The sequence below is a fragment of the Anser anser genome, assembly GCF_964211835.1.
Source record: "Anser anser genome assembly, chromosome: 6".
In the NCBI taxonomy this organism is placed as follows: domain Eukaryota; kingdom Metazoa; phylum Chordata; class Aves; order Anseriformes; family Anatidae; genus Anser; species Anser anser.
The window spans coordinates 21236154-21258334 of record NC_139726.1 but is presented as its reverse complement, the minus strand read 5'-3'; the positions used below and the strand labels follow the sequence as shown (position 1 = coordinate 21258334).

At 34.8% G+C, this 22181-nt stretch overlaps 1 protein-coding gene across 2 annotated transcripts in view; it reads right to left on the bottom strand.

The window, feature by feature from the left end:
• The window catches only part of GAD1 (glutamate decarboxylase 1), a 53062-nt gene that overhangs the window by 16804 nt on the left and 14077 nt on the right, over positions 1-22181 (bottom strand). For both annotated transcript variants that reach the window (XM_083842468.1, XM_083842469.1), the window contains exons 8-17: positions 20894-21009; positions 20720-20799; positions 20461-20515; positions 19261-19377; positions 19036-19100; positions 16499-16577; positions 14684-14833; positions 13712-13819; positions 12958-13047; positions 1565-11211 (exon numbers count right to left, since the gene is read on the bottom strand). In XM_083842468.1, the coding sequence (XP_083698594.1) occupies positions 11038-11211; positions 12958-13047; positions 13712-13819; positions 14684-14833; positions 16499-16577; positions 19036-19100; positions 19261-19377; positions 20461-20515; positions 20720-20799; positions 20894-21009 (1034 nt within the window). In that variant the 3' untranslated portion in view covers positions 1565-11037. The remainder of the gene's footprint in view (positions 1-1564; positions 11212-12957; positions 13048-13711; positions 13820-14683; positions 14834-16498; positions 16578-19035; positions 19101-19260; positions 19378-20460; positions 20516-20719; positions 20800-20893; positions 21010-22181) is intronic.

Here is a 22181-nt window from a genome sequence, read left to right as displayed (position 1 = left end):
GCAGAGGTACTACTTCCATTGCAAATCTCCATTTTGTATAAGCAAATTTTGTCTGTTAAAAATGCATTGTAAGATTTGTGGGAGATTCCTAGTTCATTTCTTGTTTATCTTGTTTTGACTCCTTGCACCCTCTCTAATAAAATTGGCTACTGTCTTTTGCTCAGACTTTAAAATGTCCATTCTCCTACCATTCTGTGCAGCTGTATCACAGCAGCAAAGATTGGCAGGTTAAAGCTCTTGGATGTTTAGCCATGAAATATGAACCTGAAGCTATAGGGATGCAGGATGCAGAGCATCTCCTGTGGTCACCCTCAGCTCATTCTCCCTCATACCAGTCTATTTCTCCTACTGTGACCACATTCCTTATGGAACCATAGCAGTACACCTGGTCCTAGTCCATTAAATTTGGCCCTAGTTTTTCTTCATTGAATTTCACTAAAATACAACAGAATTACACGAGGGTGAATTTACTGTTTTTTTTGTTTAAATTCTATATTATCTTCTTACTTATGCTGTCAGGTCTTAATCTGTTAGAAAGCCATCAACAGATTACAACCTAACTGCATAAACTGTTAACATTGTCATTTGTTGATGGTTTCCTGTTTGTTTTATAAAGCAACCCCACTAAATCCCAGCAATTACAGTCAAATGCAAAACAACTGCAACGATTACTGAACCAGCTAAAAGCAATTCAACTGCTGTATCTTCTAAGACATTACTGAGTCCAGAGACCTACAAATTAAACAGACCTCATAGTACTAGTTACAATTACATTGTGGCTTGTAGAGCATGGATAAATATGAATTGCATGATAAATACCTTCAGTTTATAAGGTAGTTAAAAAGTAACTTGTAGCATATTACTAAAGAAAGCAAAATCAAATGACTGCTAAGTTCTTTCTAACAGTTTATATATTTTATATATGTGTATTTTAGATCTATTTTGTAGTTTTACTTTTTATTGAATATCTAATCCAGTTATTAGCTAAAAGTCAGATATAGAGACATACATGTATATATACACACAGTCCTCCATGAGAAGGTTCAACATATAAAGTTTTGCTATAAAGTTTTTTCAAACAGTAATTGAATTATAAACGTGTGTGTGAGAGACAGAGAGTGGAAGTGTGAGTTGGTTTTGGTGGAAGAGAACCTACCACATCTCACATCCCATTCACAAACAGGCATAAAAGCTTGGTTATAGAGTGATAGGAAATGGGCCCCAATTTTTCTGAATCCTTGGTACTGTTTATTTTAACTGACCAACAGCTGCCCAGATTGTTGAATCTGCATTTCAGAGAGCACATTGGATACAAAGCAAGAAGAGAGAAGCTAGTAATCTGTTAGCTCACATCACTTGCTTCTGTAAGTCATTACAACAGTTATTCATGTGTTTTCCACTGTTTTGCATTGCCTTTTGCCATTTCAAATGATTTCAGTAACAAAACTTGCATTATTTAGGCTAGGAAACAAACACACAATTTGATAGGCATACACACTATCAGCAGATGAACATGATTTAAAATAGTTGAACATAAATTAACATGGGTAAAAGAAAGCTTTACCTTTCTAAACAATTCCTCTGTTCCCCTTTGCTGAGCGATGTGGATGGTAAAAATTTAAAAAGTGTTTCTAGTACCTATGGATGTAATGGAAAATATTACTGCTAGAAAAATCCTGTGCATATAAAATTACGTAAATAAATAATTAGTGACAGGTAATTATTCACGTACACTCAATGTATTCTTACAAAACTACATACTTTAAACCGGTATTTATTTCAAACTATAAGTAGTGAGCATCACTTAGAGTGTAGATTCTGTTATCAAGTAATTTATTGGCTTCTTCTAATGCTTTACTACTTTGCAAATTATTCAGTCTTAAAAGCGCTGTATGCTTGCGTTTGTCTACTGGGCAATTTTACTATGTTGAAAAATATAGCAAAATAAAGCCCTGTGTGACTGTTGTCCTCAGCTTGGGACTATATGACTCTTTGGTATATCACCACAGATCACGTTATCTCTCTTTCCCCTTTTATTTGTACCTGAGACACCCACCAAGGTCAGGGTGTCTGAGCTGGTTTTGCTTTCTCACAACAGGAAAACCACCCCATCTACTCTTTCATTCAAACACAGATACAAGTCTGGTTTGGTAGCCTGACAGAGAAACCTTTCTTGCACTCACTCACAGGTGTGCATACACGTGCGTGCACACAAATACATGCACTTGTAAGGATCTCTTCTTCCATTCAGTGGAAGGATCTGCAACGTGCAATGCTGTGAAAAGTGGATGGATATTTACCTTTACCTGATGTTGCAAGCCTACAGATGTATACTTGTACATGAATTATGCTCGCTTAAATAGATGAATTAGTAGCATACTTTATAAACCCTAATGTGAGGACAAGGTCCCAGGCAGAAGCCATTTGTTCACTGAAGCTTTTTTAATTAATTGTTTTTGTTTAAAGATGAGACGGCAAGAGGCATTCCTGTTGTAAGTTTGAGTCATCTACATTTTCTTAACTACCCAGGTCTCTATGGCACAACCCAGTGATCTCAGTTTCTTCTTTTGATGACTTTGTCAGCTTACTGGAAATAGCTCTGGATGGAACTACAGGGTGAAAGAAAGCCACCAAATTCCTCAGACACCCTGGACTTCTTCCAGTATACCAGTATTTGTACAATTATAGAACTATTATATATAGGAAATCAGCGTATGTTCCGAAGTTTTTCAACAATAGCAAAGTGTAATTATTTACATTACAGACACAGAATTTCTGGGAATAAATAAATAAAAATTAGATTTTTGGGGAAGGAGACTTGTAGAAATAACTGGCCTGATTGCTCTCTTATAAGTGATGTTGATACATTCAAAAGGAAGAAATGTTGTGTTTTCTTTCAACTGCAACACTAGCTCTAATGCTGCAATCAGAGTCTGTGTGTACTCACTTAGGAAAGCAGAGGGAGCTGTCTGATGGCAATTACAATTCTCACTGCTAGGGAGCCAGGTCACAAATTAGCAATCTGACTTCTCGTTATATCTTGCAAAAAAAGAAGACCTGATGTCCTTTGGAAGACAAGAGAATATGCATTGCATTATACTGTAACACAGCAGAGTTGGTAATTAACCTACAGAACGTTTCACGACGTCTAAGTAATAACAACAACAAAAAAGTCAATTCACTGATACGGGGCATTTAGAACAGGGAAACTAAACCTGACTCTTTTCTAGTGAACTGGCAGCACTATGTGTGTAGCAGAAAAGTGCATTAGCTGAAACAGACACAGTCACTTAGGTCCTTTTCTTTAAAGAATGCTCATGGCCAGACATTGCAACAGGGAATCATGAAAAAGTCAAAGTAATGGAAAGAAAGAGTTCATTTTATACAATCTAGTGGTCAGTCTGGCCCTATTCCCACAAATGTCAGTCTTACCCTGCAGGCAGATTTCCCAAATGTAAAGCAAGAAGCTTAACTGAGATTAATGGCCTTTTTTGCTGGGGACCAGGAAAAGTACTAATTAGTAAAGCAATATATTGAACAGCGATCATAATTTATATGTGCAATCTTTAGAATACTTAATAAGAACTGACCAACATGACCCTGAGTGAGAATTGTCTTCTGCCTATCTCATGTTGCTTTTAATATACCTTGTACTTGTCCAGCTCAAAGATAATATTCAAGCTTTCCTTATTTTAAAGGACAGTATGTCTCCTTTATATGCCAGGATTATCCAAACAATTGCTTTTATCACACTTTCAGTGGATAGGATTTGAAATCAGTTTATGTTGTGGTCACAGATAAAAGGCCTGTAGGTCTAAGTTAAAGTAATTGCACTTACATTAGTTGATTTTGCTTTTACTGTCCATTTCTAGGCTTTCTTGAAACATTCAACTTAGTTTTTCTCCACTTCCTATCACCTGTAATACTGTTACATATTTTCGCTCACATTGCCGTGGGACAACTGCTTTCTATATAGAAAAAAGCCAAAATTTTTCACACAGTAATTCCTGGATCAAACAAACCATTCTCAGATTAACTAGGAACAGTATCCTGTTAAAAAGCATATAATTTAAGAAATTAATGACAGAGATTTAATCATTCATATACACATAAACATACACACACACATTTTCAAAGGTAAGGGAAAAAAATTTACTACCTCCTTCATGATATACTAGTTTAATGTTATACTTAAAGAATCTTTGCAGATGTTCCACAAAATGGTCAACATCATGCAATACTTTTTTTTTTTTCTGATACATACTATGTACATGCACGTGTCCTATATCAAGGAATATAAATACACTCACAAATACACATATAAAGTATACTTATCCAACCTAAAAGAATTATATTCAGATGCTGAACAGATTACCTAATAAACAGCAGAAACAAATCAAGTTATGCAATATCTTATCTTCTAATTTTTCTATTATCAACATTACTAAATGACGTTCCAGTTTTCCTTGGTAGATAAATCTATTAAAACAGAGAACCAGAAAGTTTATCTTTCTTCACCGGTCTACTTAAAAATTTCAGCTTATCTTTTATTCTAATCATAAATTTAATTCTGCTTTGTTTAGAAGTCCAATTCTCCCAAATGGTCCAGTGAAACCCCAATCCTTCCATGTTGAGCAGCCATCCTTTTAGACTTTGCTTTCTGTTGATACTTCATCTTCTCATTTCCTCTTCACTAGCTTAGTTCCAGTTCGTGATGAAGTACTCCAGATTCATCTGTTATCACCCTAAGCATAACTGTCGCAATCTGCAAATTATAAAACACTAAAGAAGAAATTTAGGGAGATATGATTCTATTGACATCAGTGAGCTGTACTAACTACCAAATCTCATTCGTATCCTAACATTTTATTGATTAAACAATCTTTGCATAAGCAGAAATCTCCTTAATACTCACAAAAGATAAATTCATCTTCCATTATTTTATTTTAGTGCATTACATTATTTTATCTACATGCTACGCTTAGAGACTGGACTTAAAAAATTTCTTTGCAGCATATAACTTTCTCATGCCCTTTTTTTTTGCTGCATAAAATTTTTTAACTTGGAAAAAAACAGTTCTTAATAAATCTCATCCCACCTGCATGATGCTCATCTTACCCTAAAGTAATCTAAATCAAACCTGTGTTACATGTTATTAAAAATCAATGACATTTCTATGGATAGTGCACAAATGCACATGGCAGTAATTAATTACAGTTTGTCTATATCATGAAAAAAAATCTTTTTATGCTTCTATGAATTCAAAATTTATTCTTATTTTCCAATATATTTAGTATACAAAGAATTAAAATATTTTGACTCCCACAGTAGAATGGCAGGTTACCCCAAAATATGGTCTAGAAACCATTTTTTTTAAATTACCTTTTTCATGTTATACATGATACATGTATCATGTATGTATCATGCATATATAAATTGATACACATATATTATGTAATTCACTTTTTGCCACAAAATCATTAGTTCATACTATATTTACACAGGAAAAGTCTTGTAGCTTGTAATTATTATGCTTCATTTAAGTCTGACTAGGAAAAATTAAACAAAACAATATTTCCCTGAAGTTATGCATTCTTACAGACTTTACCTTTCAACTACTTTCTGCTCAAACTCAGTTTCTGGTGTATTTTAAAACATATGACTCTATAAAACACACTGGATTTGTTTGATGTCAATTGCATTATGCATATCCCCCATCCCCGTTTTTTTATTTAAGAGAATATAAGAATTTCAGTATATTTTTCTACCTCAAACATAGGGTCCCATTCTGTTGAAATGGTCTTTCAGTTCCAGGAATGGGTAAGACTGATTCATGCAATCAGCAACAGTTCTTCTGTGGAGTTCTGTGATAGTAAGATTAGGCTTCCCTTGTACACCTTTCCAAAATTATTCTTACACAACATATTTACTTGACTCACAAATGTAAAGTTGCCAATCCTTGTATTTCAAGGAAACATTTCTACTGTAAAAGACTGCACATTGTAATGCTTACTACAAAAGTGGCTGAACCCTCATCCAAAGAGACAGTTCTAATTGCACTGCCTGACTAACTATGATAAGAATAATCACAGATTTTTTGCTATGCAAAATTTCAACACTTGCAATCAGTCACTCAGTATCCCATAGCACTGATATCACAGGGTTGTCGCCATGGGGCGCTGTGGGGTCTCCTCTTGTGGGGGCATCCCTGTATCTTTCTTGTCAGACAAGCACTTAACTGCTGAAACATAATACCTTTCAAAACACTTTTAATCCTAGTCCCATTCTTTTTTGTTGTTGTTGTTATTTTGTACAGAAAAGTCCTTGTACAGAAAAGTGCATAAAAACATCATAGTTCTGACTGTGTGCAGATTTAAATATGCTTAGTAAATAAACACCGAGATCAAACAGTGGCATGGTAAAGCAAAATTAACTGTGTATTCAAGTCTTCCTGAAAGTAAGACCTGCATTACAAGAATATAAATTTTATAAATATATTCACAGATTAAATAGCATCATTTTTACCAGAACAGTTTGATCTCATTTTTTTAACCCATTCCGAACCTCTTTTTTCACTTTCCTGGATCCTCTGTATGAGTAAGTTGGATGAGAATTTCAGAAACCACACAAAACACCATACAGACAGATTTTTTTTTTTAAAGCATTTTTACACATTACTAATATCTCAACTACCCTCTTCAAAGATCAATGTTCAGAGCTTGGAGATCTTCCTCAGTCTGTGTTGGTATAAGATGACATTCAATTCACAATTAAAACTAAACAGTGGCCTTAGAATTTGCCTTTTTTTTTTTTGATGTGAAGGATATTGTATGGCTTTTGTCTCATATTCTTAAGGAAACAAGAGCTCACAAAAATTATATGAGACAAATAAGACGGTTTTAAGATCAACTTTTATTGAAAAATTAAAACTGCATTGCATATCTTCTTTATAACTTCGACATTTCTTTAACCACAAAACAGAGATTCTGTTTAAAAAATCTCTTCATATTTGTCACCATTCAAAAAACAGATTATGAATCATCGTTCAATTATTTTAAAATCCTGGGCTACTCTCAAGGCCCCTGGTTCTTTCTGTCTGCAATGAATGGTATAATCTATCTTCTCCAGAAAAGTACCTTTAGTAATACAACCAGAATTCTTCTCATTCAAAATCAACAGCTGTTGTTGATTTTCATCTAATGATCAGTCTTTTCTATAAAAATTGCTTCAGTTAATAAGCTCTGCAGCTACATGTTCAGCTAAAACCTTGCCTATTATTTATTTGATCTGAATTCACCCGGCCAAATTACAGTGATTGTCAGTGTGATTTTAAACACAAAATTGCTATATTTTAAACCTCAGAAAAGCAAAGTTACTCACCTGGAATTGTAATGCTTTGAATTAGTCAACACTTCTGTATATCCATACTTCCTGATCTCTCATGGTTAATAGCGTATGGATTAAAAAACAGGAATATTCCAGGAAAGCTTTTGTTTGAGAAGCTGTAACATATTACCAAGATGAAAATTACCTGATAAGAAAACACAGATGAGTTTTCTTACTGATGACCATAATTGCTCTGTTAAAACCAGCTAACCAGGTCAGAAACTAATATGAGCCCTGTGCATATGGAAGCCGGTACATGTAATAGGGAAGCACTCTGGAGCTGATATTAGAATTAAAAGCTTCACACACACCGAAAACAAACAAATAAACAAACAAACAAAAAAAAAACAACCACAAAACTAAACTAAAAACAAAACAACCTGTAGGTATCACCTGTGTCAAGACAACACTGCAGAAAGGCAAGATAAAATTCAGAGTGTAGGAAGATGGATTTAAAGCTCCAATCTTTAGAGAAAGTACCTCTGTGATAACTTTCTCATTTCTCAGGCAAGCAGGAGGAGCTCTATTATTTCTCTCTGTATAAAAACCATCAATGGCAACAGCTAAAACCTCTGATGCTTCTTACCTCCAAAAAGCAAGATACTCCACTAAATAAGGAAGCTGAAATTCTAGTGAGCAAAACACGATACACATGCTGAGGAGATCTAGATCTATTTCTGACGATAGATCAACAGACTGTCCAAGCCTTGCCATATGAATGCCAGTAAACCATATTACAGTATTTCCTACAGTTTTGCAGTCAGTTATATCAGATAATTCTTTTTACGTAGTTTATATGCTTCTAGGGGATATAAAATTTCAAATACCATAGATTGTTACTACCATATCAAGATGATGATCTGGATACAAGATCCATGAGGTTAAAATGTTAAGGTTAGAGGATTAAGGGTAAATTGTGATCTTCCAGTTTTGTAATACTGTTGATGAAATAACCTGACAAAGGAGGTGCAGGAAGTTAGAAATTCTCACCTAGGAACTGGTAGAAGAAATCACAATGACTATGGTGCTGCTGGTGTGGAAGACACAAAATACCCTAGTGAAGTAAGGTCAGTAGTTAAATACATTTGCATTGATTATCCTAGTTCATACTGTTTCTCATAAACCAGAAGAACTAAGGACTCAACCTTCTGTAGCTGGACTTTGAATAAAGTAAAATTGTGACAGAGACCAGATCTCAGGCAGAAGCCTTTGAACTGAAATGTGACAATGCTCTCTCTTCAAAACAAACTTCATTCTATAATCCTAAAAAACAGCTTAAGTGAGAGGCCCTCAGGTTTTGATGAATAGCTTATATCTATAAAGAATAACAATATTGTGGAACTTGGTACTGAAGTCAATATTCACACTGCTTCTGTGGGGCAGGCCTCAGGTCTTACAGCATAGCAGTTTACATCAAAAAATGTTAACTAGTGAAGGCATGGTAAGATATCAGGCTTATAATTAAGGAAGGTTATGGTTTAAGATTAAAAAAGCAAGATACCAACTGCACTATCTTGATGAAAAGAACCTACTAAAGAAATACTGTACTGCTGGGATTAGTAGGGGTTTCAAGGCTTAAACATAATGATGTATATAATCTTTTGAAGGTCATAACCATAAACTTAGAAGACAGTGACAAATTTATAATCATTTTAGATTTAACTTGGATGATATCAAGAAAAGGTTTTGCAGAATGTTATGGAAAAGGGATGAACAATAGTCCTACAAAAAGTTGGAAAGGCTGTGCTATATGACGTGACATTTACTATTTCACAGATTCTTCTTTCTACCTGTTCTGACCCAGCCGAAGATATGAGACAGCATCCTCAGAAGACAACCTGTGGGACCCTGCAGGATGGAAGTATCTGCTGTCTGTAGCTGTCTGTCCTTCCACAGAACTGAAGAGGGTCACAGAAACTGTGAATATGGCATAGTGTGACTGCATTTCACTGAATATTTCTAAAGTAATTAGATTTTATTACTGATTTGGAGAAGAAAAAAAAGAAAAAGAAAACACAACTAATTATTGACTTGCATGGGTAATAGACATAGAGTCATGTATGAAGAGGTTTGAAATCAGCATATTCCATTTATCACCATGACAGTAATTCTGTAGACAGAGAACTATTGAATTTTCATTTTGTTCCACTATTCTGCTTCCAGTATGGAGTTTTCCACTTTGCAGTATTGATTATCTAATGATTAAAACTGAACAAGCTGCAGGCGACTCTGGTGTCTATACTTTTAAATTGTTGCAACAAGCCAGCTGTATTTAAAAATTCTAAGATGAATTTTGTTTCTATTTATTTTATGTGCTCCAACCACATAGTGAATTTAATTTCACTAAAAGAACGGTGATGGTTAAGACTCTCATATATATGCTATAGACCTTCAGGAATCTTCCCAAAGAATTTAGTTAGAATGGTCATACAGATCAGTCCTGAAATACAGCTCAAGACCAGGGGCCTTGGTTAGCAACCCATATTCACTAGAAAAGCATTCAGAACACTGAACAGACATTCTGACATTACAATAAATAAAAATGAAAATTCTAATAGATTAAGGGGATTTCATTATTTGACAACCTATATACAATGTTAGAATTCTTTCTAATCAGTAAAATTATCTGTAAATTATTATTTTAAGGGCACTAGGATTTAAATGAAAGTGTCAACTAATATTTTTGTATTTTTTCTTTGGCTCACGAATACACTAAAATACCATAAACATTATTTAGAACTTCAATAATATATAAATAGGATACATTACAAATGGAAGAAAATACAAGACAACTCTTCAGCATGGTAAATCTCTGCATATAAATAAGCAAATATTTCATATACCTACAATTCAACAGTTATCTTGCTGTAAAACTATTACATTTAAATCCTTTTACACAAAGTCAATTAACAATAATATACACAATCTACACAAATTAACCTCTAAAAATACAGCAATAATATACCTGTTACAATGACTCTGCTACTATTATCCCCTGATGTGACACTAAAGGGGAAATACAACTATTTTACTCAAAGGTGCTGTTAGAGATTGCTGTTTTGTATGTAAGAGAAGCACCAACAATAAGATTTAATACTGTTATATGTTTTCTTTAGCTCCTAAGAATCTACATTTTAGAAATGTTTCTATATGTCTATTTTTACCTGGCAAAAAATCTGTAGCACATTATCCACGTCATTAGTTGTTGAAGGAAAACTTAATTCTCTTAAAGTGGAAAACATGCTGTGGCTTAGGTCTAAGTTTATAACCACTTTATATATATATATATATGTATATATATGTATATATATAATTATATATATATTTATACTGTACATATGTACTGTGCAGAGTTCTTAATTTTCTATTTTAGTACTTACTAATTTCCTGCTGACTACAATAAACAAGACCAATGTGAGAGTCAACAGTACTTCAACTTCAAGATAATACATTTTCCCTCAGTAAAATGATCTACCAATACACGTATGTTTTAGTAGCCTATACCTTGTTGCTGCTGTTTAACGATGTCTTAGGAGATTGGAGCTTACAGAAACGGAATTTTCCTTAAAACATGTTCTGCAGAACTGGGTTAAAAAAATAGCCAGTACTGGAAAACAGTGAATTAGAGAAATAAATAACTCGACCATTGCACTACAGCTCCTGCCCCAGTCTCTCTATTTCCTCAATGAGGAAGTCTATGTCAGACTTCGTTGCTGCTGGGTTTGAGATGACCATTCGGAAGAAGTTGACTTTATCACCCTGTGGCTGATATCCAACCATGGTAGTACCCGACTCCATCATCAGTGCTTTGATTTTCGGTGCCACCTTTAGAAATTAAAATGAGAGAGAGAGAGAGATTGAAAATTTTTTATATCTTTTCTTTGTATACCACAACCTTTCTTAATTTGGGAAAAACAAAAAAGAACTAAGTGGGCAGATCAAAAAGGCAATAGAAGAGCAAAAGCTTGAGAAACTACATGTGTGTTTAGGATTGGATACTTAAAGGAAAACTGACAACAATAATGTCCACCTTTTAAGAAATCTTTTTTGATTACGAGATAGACACTAGCATCCTAGTGTATTCAGTCTGTAATATTTTTATATATCTAACGTACATATCATTTCTATATGCTGATTAATTAATTTCTATTCTTATAGCCTGAACAATGAATATTTGAATGACAGGTACCGGAAGTGCACAGTTCTGCTACAGTGTTTGGAAAAAAAGAGGTATGGATGATTTTGTCACAAGGAATTTTATTCCGCAACCCCCTTCCACCCCCCCCAAAATACTCCGGAACCAGCTTTTTGAGGGTCCTGGATACTTCCCATGAAAATATATTTGTTCTCAGGGCCAATTTGCTAGCAGGGCAATAAGGGGGATGGTGGAAATTTTTCAACAAGATCTCTGTCATAAAGAATATTTTCTGCTAGCATAAGCCATGGAAACCTTCCAGTATTCTTGCAGTACTGCACATTTACCTCAGTCTGACTTCCTCGCTTTAATTTATAAGGAATACTGTTCCAACAGTCTTAATATTTGGGATTGAGTAGGGCAGTTTTGCTGTTCAGTTCTGTCTCCTGCCCTACTGTCTGCCAGCCAAGGTCAGATTTCTGGTTCTCAACTATTTTGTAGGATGCTTTATAACGTTCTTTAACATTTAACATGGTCAAGTCAAACATTTCATCCTTATTCCCAATCTTATCTATCTTCCATTTTTCTCTCACTTTTGGCAATTTCTTTATCTAACATATCACTGGGTTGATCCAGGAATTTTTGTTCTCTCCCGTCCTCTTTCCCAGCGTGTTGCAGACAAAACAGTATCTACAAAACCTCCCAATTTGGCCCATTCTTCTTCCTTTCCACACATAAAAAAAATGCAATTCATTTTTACAACTATAAAATCATTCTTTTGTCTGCTTAATTTATTTCATTCCACTTCTATCTGATGAAAATGCTATTACAAAATCAATGTCTTTCACTTCCCTCAAGTCCTAAGTAACAGAGAAATTCTTCTGGTGGTGCCTCTTCCATGCCTTCATTTCCCTCTGTCATTTCTTAAAAAAAAAAATCCCATAGTCTTTCAGAAGGTATTCATTTTCACTGAAATGCAGTAATTAGTTAAATATTACAAAATCACCCATTACTAATCAAGCACATTTAAAAACAAAATAAAAACTTGAGAAAAGACTTACAGGTTTCCATGTCCTTTACCTGTCCGTTTCAAATAACTACCCTTTCATTTCTCTTGCTGATACGGTGTTCAAACAGGTTCAAACTGGATGGGGACCTTTTTTGTGCCTAGCTACTTTTTAAAAACTGTTATATGCTTTATGGACCACAGAAGTAACAGAAAACAATGAATAACTGAGTTGTTCTATAGGGAAAATGTGACTTCAGCCCCAATAGGAGACAAAGGTGAATAAATATCAAGGTCGTAACAAGCAATTAGAAAACTGATGTCCCAGAATCTGGAACACGTGTCAAGACATGAATGTATTATTTTGAATTAACAGAATACTTTGGGTTGAAATAGCAGAGTATATTTTTGCATTAAACGTAAGTCTCACCCGGTGTAACTTTTCTCGTCTCTCATCGCAGTCTGGCATGCCCCTGAGACTTGGTGGAATATACCAAAAACATACGTTTGTATGCTCTGGCTGCAAAAAGAATAACCAAACACATACATCAATAAACAAAATAATACAGATCAATCAGACACTCTATGGGCTAGCATATTATAGCATAGACTTGGATGCCAAAAAATAAATACAGTACTGCTTTTTGCATCTACTATCTTAGATTCCCTATACATCATCCCATTTGCAACATTTTACAGTGCTAAGTGTCTATGTCTTCTACCTTCATGCAGTTTTAAGGGGAACTGCTTTTCAAATTCCCTACAAGGTCAACCCCATTTTCCTTTTCGTAGTAAATGAAGAGATAATGGATATGCTATTCTATGAACCAGGAGTTTATACAATACCAGGAGTTTACACAGAACACAGCAAAACCAGATTTGCAGTTATATACATGGCAGCACCTGGAATCTCAGAACGAACAGATTGGTATAAGGTAGCCTTCATGCCCTAAACTCAAAAGACCTCTGGAGAGGAGAGAGAGAGGAGATAAAGCTGACATCTATGATATAAACCCACATGTAATTGGCCAAAAAATCTTCCAAGATGTCAATAGTCATGTAATTCTTTGGAAGATAAGCGCAGTTCTGCGTAACTGGGTTGAACTATGAGAGGTGTGAAGACTGTTTTCAGAATTCCATATGGATTTGGCTCCTACACATAGGCTAAATGAAAGAAAACTTACCTCTCCTTCAAAAACCATTTCAAATTCTTCTCTATTTTTGATTTTAGTATAGAGATATTCTGCCAGTTCCAGGCATTTGTTGATCTGATTTTCAAATCCTACCGTACCCTGTTTTAAAAACAAAGTAAGTATTAATCATATAGTAATATTTCATCCCCTGATGTAATCAACTTTGCAGACAGGCTTCAATCTTAAATGGCTTCAGATGAATCATTTAGCAGAATTATCTCTTGTAATTTAAAAGTAAAGTTAATCAATCACTACAGAAGCGGCTAAATATGTCCTAATTGTAATCACTATTTCCTTTTGTTTTGTTTTTAAGAAAATTTATGATGATAAAAACAAAGACTTCTGATATTTTTAATAGAGTATTTTTTTCAGTTTTCAAATATAAAAATACTGTGTCTTGGCATCCCAGTTCTTGTTGAAAGACCATGAACATGGAACATAAACTCAACTGAAAGGGTAAGATCTGGGAAGTAATTTATTCATCTAAACTGTTTGCTAGAACTTTGCATTTTAAAAAGTCAGAAGACAAAAGCCTGTTTGCTTAAAGTCATTGTCTACCTACTGGTCTTCTGTAGTATCTGATTTTTTGAAATATCATAATCCCAGAAAAAGTAGATGAGCATTGATAATAAATAAAATAGGAAAAAAAACAACACTTTTTTTCTTATACTTCTTTATATGAATGAAGAAGTAAAAGAAAATCAAAATTATCATTATTATGCTACAGGACTATTTCTGAACTACACTGATCAAGTGACTTAAAACTTTCTTATTATTTCCAGCCAAATTTATTGATGGCTAATGTTGTCCTACAAGTTGAATGGTTCTTTTTTTACTCAATTCTCAGATACCTGTGTGTTTAGAAATTGTGATTATGGAAGTGTTAAAAAAGCCTTCCATTACATGAATCTTATAAATTAAATAAATAATTTCTGATATTTGAACTCTAATTTTATTATTTACCTTTGCCTTCCACATCAACCAGAATTTGAAAATGTCCACATGTCGACCACACTGTATTGCCTTATCTCCTGTGTCATAGGATACATCATACTGTTTGTCTTGCTGGAAGAGATATCCTGCACACATCTGATTGCAGCCTTGAAGTATACCCTGTAATGAAAAGCATGTACATATATGAAACATATGGCGTAAGTTTGAATCTGTATGCATTAATAATACACAGACTGTATATCGAATATGTACAGAAGAATTGTTCTTTAAAGGACCAAATAATGAAATACTGACCTTCTTTTGTAAACCTGAGCCACAGATGCAATTTTATAACCTAGGGTGGTTCCCTTAGCAGTTCCTGAGGAGTCATATGGTTTTACACACCCAGACATCCACAACTGAAAAAACGTCCTCACATGCATTTGGATTCTTAATTTCCAATACTAATTTGGTCCACTTCACATTGTAAAGCTGTGTTTTTAAGACTTAAACATTAGATGTATTAAATTATACACTAGAATTAAGTTGTGGTTTCTCAGTGTTGCATATAGCTACAGAAAATATAGAAAAAAAATCAAAGGCTCCAACTTCATATATTTTCCAGCTTAATGATACTTAGCATTAGTGATAACTATAAACACAGATGATCTAAACTGGATGTTTTTTGCTTAGAAATATTTTAAAATAATCAAACAATGAGAAGGAGTGCATTACAGCCTTTAAAATGATGATCTACAGACCAATAGAGATCTACGGGCTACAAGTAAGGATCTCTGAAGGAAACACAAAGGAGAAAATTCCTGTATGTTACAGAGTTTATATATGCAACATTTCTAAAGCGGTCTGCATCTTCTTTAGAACATATTAGTGGTCTTTTTAAGAATGTCAAAGACCACAGTTGTAGCTGATGAACACAAAAACACGCATCAAAATTCCTTCACAGAGAATAATTTTGCCAAAATCCTGCAACAATTTGCATGATAAGCATGCATGCCACTAAATAATGGCTAGTGCTTCCCTCCAATAGATCTCAAAGTGCTTTATAAAGGCAAGTATAACACTTCATGGGAAGTGTTCAGTTTAGAGATGGGTCACCTGGAAAACAAATGGCTGATCTAGGACTGAACCCTACAATACCTACATCTCTGCTCTACAGACTGGCACCACTTCCTCAACAAACATCTTCTAGTAGCAAACGACATGTTAGAAAATAGCAAAAAAATATATAAAAAAGTAGTCCTATCCACAGATGGCATGACTTTTTTTTTTATTACCTAAAGAAAATACTTATAACAAGAGAAATAAGACAAGTCTTGCATTGATGGCAACAGAGAATCTAGAAGGAAGCCCTAAAAATACATAGTATGTATTTACACATATGGATTATGTGTTTTTAAAAATAAATAAAGCAGGATGGCTTGCTTTTGACAAAATTGAGAAACTTTTAAATTGCCGTGGAAGGTAAAACACTTGCTTTTCAAGTAAGCAGTTCAGACAGTGACCAATTACTAAAACCAAGGCTGTATGTTCAGTATATCATGGGAACAAAGGGGCAGATGCTCAGATGAAATGGACCAGCATGGCTGTTGTGTTGTTCTTAAAATATGCAAAGATCCAACAGCTGAGTATCTGACCCATATTGTCAACAGCTTTGACAAAAAGAAAAACAAACAAAAATTTCCTAAACACAATATAAATCCACATGATTATCCCTTCCAAAAGAAGTTTTGAAATTAAATGGATTTTGCCCTATTCTTTTGAGAAGTAGGGTTTGATAGTTACAGTTTTTTTTTAAACTGCATAATCACTAAATATAAAGCAGACCTTCTCCCGGACCAGAATGGCGGAACATTGCAACAATACTCCCATCATCTTGTGTGGATTCCAAGTGACTGAATTGGCTCTACAAACAAAACAAACAAACAAATAAAAAATACATTCAGCTAGGTCTGGAAAACAGAAACTCAACCTTGAGTAGTCACTTTAGTTTTCTGCTTTTAGCTGGAAATGTATGGAGATTTTGACCAGCTTATTTCATTAAGGAGATCATTACTATCTCAGATGTCTCCTTTCCCAGCTGTATCATCCAGTAAAGGAATTTTATGCACATTAACTCTTTAATATCAAACTTCTGCTTAGTTTCTATTATTATTAATACCAGATAATTAATGTCAGACTATGCTGATTAGCTGAAATAATAACTTCATCCCCAGACATGTCCAATTCTAGAAATAGCACTAACAAACCTACCAGAAATGGTCTGACAGGTTATTTTTGATTCAAGGTACTAACAAGGGGATGAAGCAAAGAATTAAGGAAATAATATGAAGCACTGGGAAAATACAGTTCTTTGCCGAACAGCTGCTGGAAAGGTTTAAAGCAAAGCAAAATATACTTCTAATGCTTATCTGCTGCTCCAGGTAGAGCCATAAGAGGCCTTTTCTATACTACCTTGTCAAGTCTATGGACTGTTAAAAGGCTATAAAACTTTACAATCCTATCATTCTGCACGTAAAGGTTAAAACTCCTTATGTGTAAGCACAAGTGGATGCATAAGATAACCTAATTTACTTGTCAAACAGATAAGATGCTCTGTATTTTAATATATCGTCCTAGACAGTTTAACGATGATGCTAAAATAAATGTATCACCATTGTATGTCCACCGACCTCTACACCCCAAGTTATTAATTACCAAACGTCCTCTTGATTCACTGCATGTTCCAGAAGAGGAAACCATATAATGACATTTCACAGACTATACAGATGTTACCACAATCTGGTTTAAAGAAAGTTCAAAGAGATTTCCTCCTCTCCCATCCCTGTCTCACAGAGGACACAGACGAAACCACAGTTCCTCTGTTCCACATTTCCTCTTCAACACAACTCCTTCACCCAAGTCTGAGGACAACTGATTCCACAAATACCCCAGATACAATTCCAATTTTCATCTGCGCTAGGTTAGATAGTAGCACACCTTGGCCAAAAGAACAGGGCAGCCTGGGCTGCACCTGGGGAGCTCACCCTCCCTCTAAGTCTTCTTAGGCAGTGCAGACCAGTGGGTTAATAGCTCAGCTGGTGTCTCTTTAGAGATCGGACCTAGGAGTCAAGTATCTTTTTAAAAACTTCAATAACAGTTCAGATGGAGTAGTCAAGAAACAGGAACTTTATATAACAGCTTGTTTCCTTCTGAGAGTGCTATGGTTTCAGATTTGCACATTCATTTAATTTTCAGGGTTCCAAACAAAGGCAATTTCAAGTAGCATTCAAAAGAAGCATTTGGTTTATTTTAACATGAAAACATCATTCTCTATTCTGCACAGCCAGACAGCCAGAGGCTATCCTCCTGCAAACAATCCAAGCTATGTACCCATTGCAGCATGCCAGTCCTCCTATGTCCATGTCTCTGGGCAGTCCAAGTCTGCCTGAGTGTGAGCAACAGACCCCAGCTGGGGCCTGTGACAGTCAATTACATGGTACATGTGAGCCCCACCCCACGTTTGAAGATAGTACAAGCTGATAGAAAAGAAATAATATCATGCTTCGTGGCCTGCTGTTTTCAATATTTGCTAATTAACTAAGCTGACTGCCTGAGTTAGCACCTTTGGGTTTACCTCACATCAGAAGAGGTGTGCCAAACTACTTCGACTAAACCAGTGTAGCTTAAGGAAATTGTTTTATAATACTAAGTTCATATTAGACATGTTGCCATAACATGAGTGACTGGCAAATTGCACTGGGCAGAGGCTTATACTGTTCTGCTGTTTTGGAGTTCCCTTACTACAACATCCCACTTTGTGCCAGAAGGGTCCATGTGCTTTTCCTACCAGTCTTTCCATACATCGTTTTTTATCCTGTACTTAATCTTACCTACAGTATGAAATGACCACCACTGGGAAAGTCTATCTAATGAAGAACTTTGTTCAGTGCTCTTATTTTATACCTTTATACAGTGCCCACATGCAGCACAGCTGGCTCAAGGAAGGAATTTTGTGCTAATTTGAGAGTACATGGGTAGAGTTTGTTTCGAATCCTTTTTTGATTCCCTGGAAGTTGATACCTGCAGTGATGGGAAAGACCTTATGTTTCTGGTTCTTCGTTACTGTTCTGATTATTATTCAGATGGGAAGCCTTTTATGATAGAGTAGTTTCAGGGAAAGTCTAGAGATAAACATGCCCATGGTACTACGAATACAGCATCTTCTACAAACTACAGTCTTATCATCACTGGATGTGGAAACATCTATGCCAAAGACTATATATGGGACTCCTGAGTCTGAGTCTTTTCATGAATTTGTGAAGTGTCATGTACCTTACAAAATTACTTAAATAACAAGATTACTAATAAGGAGCATGAAGTACCTTTCTATTCCATTCAATTTATGACGATGCTTTCGGGACATTAAGAGTCCACCTCCCCAAGCAGCCTGGAAGAGACAGGAATAAAAAGAGAAGAGTTGTTGTTTTGAAAAGCCTAACATATTTTAATTTACTCAGGATATAATAATAAATATTTTAATTCAAGACAAAATGTGTAAACTAAAATCCTCTATTGCCTTAATAACAGCATGTGAGTAAGGTACTTACATCTACATGGAGCCAGAGGTTATATTTTTCACATATATCTGCAATCTCCTGTATTGGATCAAAGGCTCCGTATACTGTTGTGCCTGCGGTTGCATTTACAAAGAGAGGAATGTATCCCTACAATAAAAATAACAGTATTAACGATAAAATCCAGCCTCTTTCAGATAAACAAAAACAAACAAAAAACATGAAAACCATTTTAGAAATATTGCTACCCCACTTTCCTGTCTGAAAATGTTTTTCTTCCCACATGAAAAGCACACACAAGCACCAACAGAAACTGAAAAACTGACTGCGAAGTAGGAACAAACTGTTTTTATTGCACTTCAAGTCCACAAAATTAACTACTCAGAAGGTAGAGAATATTATTTTCTCTAATTCTTTCTGGTGAGGAGATTTAAAGTAGCACACTAGCAATAGTCAACTACAGCTGAGACTTTTATAGAAATATAAAGGAAAAATAATTAAATGTGTAAATTGTGATTTGAAAGCTTGAAGTTATTCCTTTAATCTTTATCTACTGACAAACAGAATAGAGCAGAACAAAGCCATCTGAAACAAAAGTATTAAATGTAGAACTATAAGATCAAAATGAGACAATTTTGAGTTAGGTTAAATAAATGTGAACTGCAATTCCAAGTATAAAGAAAATAAAAAATCAAGAAAAATCTTGATACCTCTAACTTTGGTGTTTTTATATAAAATTAATGGATTTTTCGTTGTGCTGATTCAAGAAATAATAATAATAAATGCTTCAAAAAATTAAACTTACTAGGTATAGTCACTGACCCTGCAGCTTCACACATGGAATCTAAGGGAATTTTTAGGACTAACGTCTAACAGAATTTTTGATGTTTTTAACTAAACTTTAAAGTTTGGATAAAAGTAGTTTCAGTTTCGTGTTTTAGTATTTTTCCATATTATTTCCACACAGAAAATTATTTTAAAAATTCATAAAATACAGATGTGGGTCAAAAGTGTGATCGAGAGAGCGAGAGACTTTTAATAGTAAATGGAAACCATGGCAAGATAATTCCCTAAGCAATACAGAAGTGTATAATTAAACAGATGAAAAATGTTATTATAACATTTATATTATTATAATGTGTTTGTTTAATGTTAATCCTCAGCCTTCAAAGGAAGAGGTAACACATTTTACTAAGCTAAATATTTAAGCACTATTTTTTTTAAAACGCAAACCTTTTGTTTCGCTTCCAAAATTTTTGCTTCCAAATCAGCTGGTATTATTTTGCCTCTGTAATTATTGTAGAAACAGAAAGACAAAGAAAATTAAAGAGTGCATAGAGAAATACTAGCTACAGTTGAAATAATTTAATAGGATTTTCTCAACAGGCTATTAGCAACTTGACACACTGTATTGAACCAGTCCTTAAGTACAATAAAAGGAATTTAACAGATGAACACATTTAATATATCAAAACATTAGCATCCATCCTACCTTTCATTGCATTTTATCAAGATCACGTTGTCTGTTCCAAATCCAAGTGCAGCTCCAGCTTTCTTTATTGAGTAGTGACTCTGAAGGAAACCATGCACATTTAATGGAGTAGTTATTTAATAATGAAATGTCTTCACAATATACATCAGTAAGTTAACAGAGTATTGAGCTCACATGTTCTGAGGTAAAGAGAACCAGTTTAGGGACTGCGGCCATGCCTTTGGTTTTGACTTCAGGGAAATATTTGTAGCGTGCAGCCATTATGCTGTACATATTGGAAATAGCTCCTCCTGTGAATGAACAAATAAATGAATGAAGACTAAAACAGTGATAATGAGAAAAAAAATCGTATTAGACCAAAGACATACAAGACTCACTTGTATTATCAGTGAAAGTGACAGTGAACTATGAAAAACCAAATCTCCAAAATATGTAGTCATCTGTCTAAACAGCATAGGGACAGATGCTCTATAAAGCCATACTGATAATCTATCATCTCTTTCAATTGCTAATATTTTGAAACACATTCCTAAAAAGGTCAGTTTTCATTTCATTGCTTTTGCATGACAGCTTCTTGTTAGCATGAAAAACAGGAAGTTATTGAATTCTTTGTGTCTGAAGAAATGTCACATACTGGATAGATTTATCCTGTCTCATTGAAGATATAGAACTAGATGCTAACAGGTAGGTTTCTACAGCTCAGGTAGTTATCCTAAGCTTCCTTTCTAGTCAGTTAAAGGAAAGAGTCACTTTGCAGACTGTGACTCAGCTAGAATATTTCGATACTTATTTTTGAAGAATGTGAATTGAAAGAAAATATCAATTTCCCTTTCTTTTCTTCTAAAACGAGCTCAGGACAACTAGCTCAGTTGAACAATGCAGATAAGATTTAGTAAGAAGAATCTTACCCATAAACTTTAGGGAAATTTCTTCCTATACTATTTCTTAATCAACTAGAACACTGGGCAAAATCTGTATTTTTCTTGCAGGTGGGACTAGAGACCAAGCAAGAGTGCATTCCTGGATTTTACGTAGGCTATTCTAAAAGGAGCTGGAATTTGCCCTTCATCCTCTGAAACAGGGTGGCTTCCCTTGAACAACAAATCCAGAAATCTGGAGTTCTGCTGGGTGCCCCTGCTTCCACATGGTTTCCCAGTCTTTTCTGACACTGTTAATGGCTTTTATACTGCCTTCATGGGAAGATGCTTTGGCTTGGTCTTCAGAATGATACTTTTGAGAATCCAGTTGGATTTCTGGGAAAATTATGCCCCAGAAAGTAACATACAGTCCTTTTTCTTAAGACTCTCAAGAACAACTGGTCAGAAGAAGTTGTGGTTCTGCAGGTCAGCACCTCCAGAAATGACATGAGAAGGGGTGTCTAAATGCCTAATTATGTGCCAGAGCTCATAATTAAGCTTTAAAAATGTCAGCCATCATAGACAGACATACCCAAAGATAAAAA